This window comes from Corvus brachyrhynchos, unplaced genomic scaffold, assembly GCF_000691975.1.
Source record: "Corvus brachyrhynchos isolate BGI_N302 unplaced genomic scaffold, ASM69197v1 scaffold624, whole genome shotgun sequence".
NCBI lineage: Eukaryota > Metazoa > Chordata > Aves > Passeriformes > Corvidae > Corvus > Corvus brachyrhynchos.
In genome coordinates this window covers 280,119-286,709 of record NW_008237889.1, presented here as the reverse complement: position 1 = coordinate 286,709, position 6,591 = coordinate 280,119, and the positions used below count along the sequence as shown (strand labels likewise).

Genomic DNA, 6,591 nt, shown 5'->3' with positions numbered 1-6,591 from the left:
GTTTTAGCCCCGTTTGGGCTCTGTGTATGGGCAGAATTTTAATTCACTAAATTAAATTTAATTCAATGAAATCGGGATTTTAAAGAAGGTGCTGAGAAGGAGCAGCCCCAAATTGCTTTCCCGGCCCAGCCCCTTGATGGGGCTCATTTTCCCCCCACAGGGGAGCATGGGTGTACAAACAGAGATGGAATTTAAGGAACCCCCCCACCTTGGACAGACACCGGCAGCACTGGGAAACACCTCTGGGAGCTGTAGGAGGGGAAGGGGTGTCTGGGTGGGTTCTGGAGCAGGCTGGGGAGGTGGGATAAGTGGTTTCCCAGGCTATGATCCTCCAGGGAAGCCTTTCAGGGATGGAGAGAGCCAGGAGGGCACATAGTGCCAGGGCCCCAGCGGGGAGCTCTAATATAAGGGCGATCCCACACCGTGCACCCCTTTCCTTCAGCTCCCTAAAATAACCTCTCCTGGGAGTGCCACAGGCGGTTGGGAACTCGGCTTTTATTGTCACAGGACGTGGCAGCAGACAATGGGGTCAGTCACAACAGGGGGGACAGGGGGGTGACACCACAGGGGGGTCCCAGCACAGCCACCCCGATCAGCCACACAGCCCCGGCATCCAGAGGGAGGGAAGGAGAATGAGCCCCGAGCCCGGCTCCTTCCCACGCCTTTCCTGCCCCATCCCTGTGCAAAAAGACAAGTGCTCAGCCCACGGTGACTTTCCCTCTGGGAACAGGGCAGCTGATGAGCAGACAGGGGGGTACCTGCAAGCAGCTTCTGGAATTGGCCCCGTTGTGTCCGTGCTACTGAGCGCAGCCGGGATGGGCTGCAAGGGTTTGGGGGTCCGGGGGGTTTTACTCACCAGCCACGCTGAGGAAGCAGGATCCATTCCCAGGGAATGGCTGGTGCCAGCCCAGGAGCCAGCATGGTCCTCAGGTGGCCCACGGCAAGGTGGGTGCTGGATTTGGGGTACAGACACACACCCAGCCAGCTCAGAGCAGGGGGAAAAACCCCCCAGCCCTGTCTGTGCTGGGTCTGAGCCCCACCAAAACACGGCTGGGCCTCCCTCCAAGGGCTGTCCCAACACCACCAGAGTCACCAGGGCCACCTCGGCTGCGACTGCAGCCACGCCAGAGGGGGAGGAGGGAACGAAGGGATCGGATGGATGAAGAAAACCTTCCCTGCTGGCACAAAGCCCCTTGTAGGAACAACCTACAGGCTTGGGTACCCCAGTCCCACCCTCTCCACTGCTGACCTTCCCCTGTGGAGAGCCGGCATAGCCCCAGCAGCTGCCCCCACCCCGGGCTGGAGCCGGGCTGCTCACTCGGGAATGTAGTCCCTGAAGGAGTTAAAGCTGAGGCTCCGGCCCGCGGAGTTCAGGCTGGAGCTGGCTTGCATCTTGGGAATCTTCTCCATGAGCTTGGACACTGTCCTCCTCTTGAAGGAGCCTGGGGAGAAGTGCCCCTGCCTGAGCAGCTCCTGGTAGAGGCTGCTGAACACCGCCACCGGCTCCTCGTAGCTGTCCCGGGTGGAGATCTCGTAGAAGGGAATCTTGAGGGCCTTGGAGAGGTTCTCCCCGTCCTGGGTGGACACCATCCTGTCGAACTGCAGGTCCTTCTTGTTGCCCACGATGACGACGGGGGGCTGCTCGGCGGCGCCGCTGCGCTTGGGGCTGCCGTGCAGGTGGTTGATGAGGAAGCAGAGCCGCATCACCTCGTCGAAGCTGCAGCGGTCGGTCACCGAGTACACCACGGCAAAGCCGTCGCCCCACTTGATCTTCTCCTCGATCTGCAGGGAGTCCTCCTCCTGCCGGGGTGGGTGGGCTCCCGTTAGCACCGCTGGAATGCCAGCACTGCTGGGTGCAAGCCTGGAAAACCTCCCGGCGCCCTCTCTGTAACGGGATTGGGGACAGCGGTGGTAACACCCGCAGCCCGGGGCAGGAATGGGGTGGCTTAGGCAGCCACCAGCCCTGTCCTGGCATGGATACGGAGGGATTCAGTGCTCCCTCGAGCCGCCAGGATGCTCCACTGGCGCAGGGAGCCCAGCTGTGCCCCGCACGGGAACAGGGGAATATTTACCCGAAGCCTCACTGTAACTGAGGCTGGACATCAATCCACCAAAACGCCCTTTCCCTGAGGCAAGCACCACGAGACTCCAGACAGCAGGGATCAGCCAGTGGAAGAGCAGGGACTGCCTTCCCTGGCAGGCCGCTCTGCTCCCACGGCGCTGTCCCGGCTGGGCTCACCTGTCCGGCCGTGTCGAGGATCTCGAAGTGCACCATCTCCCCGTCGATGACAGCTGCATGCCTGTAGATCATTTCTGGGCAGGACACACAGGGAAGGTGTGTGAGAGAACCCCCGGGGAGCAGCCACAGCCCGGGTGGCTGAGAGGGCAGCAGTGACCGAAGTGTGGGAGCAACAAGGGAGGGAGAGGGGCTCCTCAGGAGAATGGGAGGAGGGGACATTTCTGGGACATTCCAGCAAGGACATGGCTTCAGTGCTCAAAAAACAACCCAAATGGAAAAAAAAGAAAATCCCCAAATCCTAGAATTCGGGAGAGCACAGGCTCCAGGGGCTTAAATGCCTCCTGTCCTTTAAAAGCCACCTCCCAGCAGATTGGGAAGGAATTCGAGGAGCTGAAGAGGATCTGTTGGTTTGATGGTTGGACTCCTAGAGGTCTTTGCCATCCTAAATGATTCTGTGTGATCCCATGATTCCACATGATTCCCTGATCCCATGACTGAGCCTGCAGCACTTCCCTGTGCAATCCAATGGCTCATCCCAATAGATTTTGCCATAAATAACAACAGAAAGGGGAAAAGGGATGCAGGACCCAGGGAGGTGTCAGGACGGCCGTGGGCTGCCTGTCTGGTTGAGGAGGAAGAAGAGGGAATAATGGTGAATTTGGGAGCAGAGTTGGCTGTGCCACGGTGACAGCACCCAGGAAATGGAGTTTTCCTACCTAGGGTTGGGTCATAGTCTCCAATGAATCTCCTGGTGATGAATCGTACGGTCAATGCTGGAAAAAAACACAGTGAACCCTGTTGGAGCTTTCAGTGCTCTGGACTAATATTTCCTCCTTGCAAGGGCAGAGGAGCAGCAGGAGCAGCCACAGCTCAGGCAATTAAACCCCCTCATCTGATTACACATCTCCCTGCACCAGAGCCCGGCGAGGCAAAGCCCAAATTGCTGGCAAAACCCTCCTTGGGGCCTTTGGCCCTCACATCTTTTCCAGGAAGCTCCTTTGGAAACGTGGTGCTGATGCCTGGAGAGGGAATTTCTGGATAAAGCCACGGTTGAGAGCTCAGGAGAGGAGGGTGGAAGTGGTGCTTGAGCCCTTCAAAGCGTCAATGATGGTAATGGAGATGGGAGTGAAAGGCAGTGGAGAGGCTAAAAGCTGGCTTGGAAAGGATACAGGAGTGGAAAGCGAAATCAGAGGAACAGGGGAAAAAAACAGGGGGAAAAGAGCTAGGCAGGAGCACAGAGCCAGGAGGGAGAGGAGGGAAGGAAAACAGAGCAGGAGCATGACAGGAGGATAAACCTCACCAGAACCAGGACGTGATGAAAAGATGAAAACCCCTCCAGAAACAAAAAGGGGAATGAAAAGCCAACACCAAGCTGGAGCAACACTCCGAGCTGCCTTTCCCTGGGCAACTCAGGGTCAGTTTGTCCCAGCTGCCCACCAGCAGATGTTCCTGGTATCCTGCCCTCACAGACCCACACCAGGCCAGGATCTGCGTGTTTATCCCAGGAATGTGGCACCCCACACGGGCCAGGCTTAAATAACCACAGAAAGGGAAAGCGGGATGCAGGACCTTCTCCTGCCTCCCACACCTGCCTGGGTCCTCTTTGGGGGCTTCACCATCCTCTCACCTCCCAATCTGTCTCTGGGTTTAAACCCTGCCCAGCAGGGAAGGCAATTGATGGAAAAAGCAGGTAATTTAGCCAAACTGCTCTGAGGAGATAGCCAGGGACCCTGCAGGAGACACCTACAGACACCCTCAAGGAGGTGACAGAATTATCAGGGGGAGCAGGACGAGGCAGGCTCGGTCTCTAGAAAGCACCTGATTGTGTGTCATATGTCAGGCAGCCGCCCAAAGCTGGAGCACATGGTGTGGGATGAGAAGAGGAGCCAATTAGATTGATTAAAAATTGGCTGGAGCGCAGGAGCACGAGTGGAGCTGCCAGTGGGGGAAGCGGCTGCAGGCGGAGCGGCCGCGGCCGCCCAGCCTTATAAGGAGCTTTTTCTCCCCATCCTGAACATCAGGCACCTCGGGAAGGGCTCTCCTTGGAGCTCAAAGGGTTAACTGTGCTTTAAATGAGGGGGGGGGGGATGGCCGTGGGCTCAAGGGGTGATTTCCCTGCCATGGAGGCGGGCTGGGCACACCTGGGCCGTGCTGCCCCGTTTGTGCCGCTGCGGAACGGCTCCAGCGCCGATCCATCTCCGCTCCACGTGCTGCAGGCAGAGCTCTGCTCTGGATTATGGCAAAGTTTACGCTGGGCAGCAGCAGCAGAGGATAACATGAGCCCAGTCTGGGCTGGATTTCCAGCCCCCGCCGCTGATTCCCACAGCCCTGATCCTGAAACCACACGGCTGCGCCCAAAGCCGTCCCTGCTCGCAGGGTCTGGGACCTCGGCTCACCAGATCCTGGAGGTTTCCAAACTGCTCCGTGAAAACCCAAACTGGCTGACAATCAAGGGTTATTTTTCCCTTTTGCAGCTGCCCACATGGGATTTGCCCTTTGGTTGTTCCCACCCCTCAGCTCTCCCGACCTGGCTCTGTAGCCCATGGATGCAGCAGCTCGTCCCGGGGATGCTCCGGCATGGGGCCCACTCACACCCTGCCAGGATGGGAGCTTGGCAGCTCAGGGATGGAACCCACCTTCACCCTCCCGTGCTTCACGCCCTGGCCATGAGAGATGTCACCCCCGTTTGGGGACCCGGCTGCCTCCCCCGTCCTCCCCACAGGAGCTCAGGCAATGATGCTGCTGCTCTTGGCTCCTTCCTCGCCTCTCCCACACCCGATCCATCACCTGGGATGTCACCTGCCAGCTGGGCAGCGACAGCAGGACAGGTGTCCTCGTCCCCAGCGCAGGGGCTGGCGGCCAGCAGGAGGACGCGGCAGCTCGGGCACAGCCCCCGGGGAAGGTGACACGATGTCCCCTGGCAGGGGAGGACGTGCAGAACAGCGCCCAGGGACACGGATGGGGAGGGACTCGCTCGGGGGGCTGCTCCCTGCTCCTGGCACGCTCCAGCTCTGCTCTGCACGAGCCACGTATCGATTTACCTCCCCGTGCCCCGGCTCCATGGCCTGTGCCGCTGGCACACACCCCGCTGCTGCAAGGCACACGGGCTGACAGCCGAACCCAACCGGAGGAACTTCTAAAGACCCTCGGCACGAGGATCCCACGCTAAAGAGGGGGCACAGCAGCCCCGCAGCTGCCCCAGGAGGGGCCCGGAGGTGCCAGGAATGGGCTGTGTGCCGGGGGGGGATGCCCAGCAGCAGGGAGACACACGCCTTTGGGCCGGGGGCGAGCCAAAGGCTCCGTACACCCCCTACAACCATCTGCTCCAGCGGGGCCAAGCGCTGCCAGGGCCCCCCGGGGCTCTGGGTACCCCGGAGCTGAGCCCCATCCCGTGCTCCAGCATTGCTCAGGGACAGCTGGGAGTCGCTTCCTTCAATTTAATCAGGGAATTAGGATTTTTCGGCAATGCCGGTTGCACAGAAACGCAATTCCAGCGGCTCCGACAGCCCGGCACAGGTGCCACTGGTGTGGTGCCTTCCCTTTTCCAGAGGGGCAGGACATTCCCTTTCCCCAAGGGCACGGCAGCATAGCCGTGTCCTACCAGGCTTTGCATGGATCACGGATCACTGCAATGTGGATCCACATGGATCCACAGTTTCCCCTGCCTCTGACCCCACTGCTGGGGGCTACAGGGGACACCTGCGCCCGCAAGTGCTCACAGCCCGGGATGGAGCAGTGGGAAAGGGGGGAGGATGATCCCCAGGAAGGAAGGAGGGAGCTGAGGTGCTCCCAGCACAGCATCCCAAACCCCCGCCCCAGCAGGCACAGACGGAGAGCGCCGAACAAGGCGCAGGGAAAGGGAGTTTTCCCGAAGGAAAACAGCCCGGTGCTGTGGAGGAGGCTCAGCAAAGCTGCTGGGGGCGCTGGGAATGAGCAGCGAACTCCTCACACCCGGGAAAACCCATCCCGAGCCCGGCTTTTGGGAAAGTTCTCTCGGCCAGTGATGTTCACCCCGGGTCCCCGCGCAGCTGGGGACCCCTCGGGCAAGGGAAAACCCCCATGGGACGAGCCCCGGCGGCCAAGTGTCCATGTGGGAAACCCGAGGGGAAGGAAACTCAGTGCCCTCAAACCCCACGGGTTGGGGGGGGCGCAGGGATGATGCCCCTCGTCCCGGCTTTCTACGGGACGTGGGAAGGTTGGTCCCTCTTGTCCGGAAGGGAGAATGCCGGGGGGATGCCAGAGGGTGCCAGGGGATAGCAGAGGGATGCAGTGAGATGCCAGAGAGGTGCTGGGGGGGGGTTGCCTACCTGTCTTGCCCACGGCGCTCTGTCCCAGCACGACGAGGCGCAGGG

The 6,591-nt window shown here is 60.2% G+C and overlaps 1 protein-coding gene across 1 annotated transcript; it reads right to left on the bottom strand.

The window, feature by feature from the left end:
- Positions 1-475: 475 nt before the first annotated feature.
- LOC103614586 (ras-related and estrogen-regulated growth inhibitor) lies at positions 476-6,585 on the bottom strand. Its single transcript, XM_017732781.1, has 5 exons — positions 6,547-6,585; positions 4,355-4,468; positions 2,956-3,012; positions 2,240-2,313; positions 476-1,800 (listed from the first exon to the last, which is right to left on the bottom strand). Exons 2-5 carry the CDS (start codon positions 4,359-4,361, stop codon positions 1,315-1,317), a joined length of 624 nt encoding a protein of 207 aa, XP_017588270.1. The 5' UTR covers positions 4,362-4,468; positions 6,547-6,585; the 3' UTR covers positions 476-1,314.
- Between the last annotated feature and the right edge of the window lie 6 nt (positions 6,586-6,591).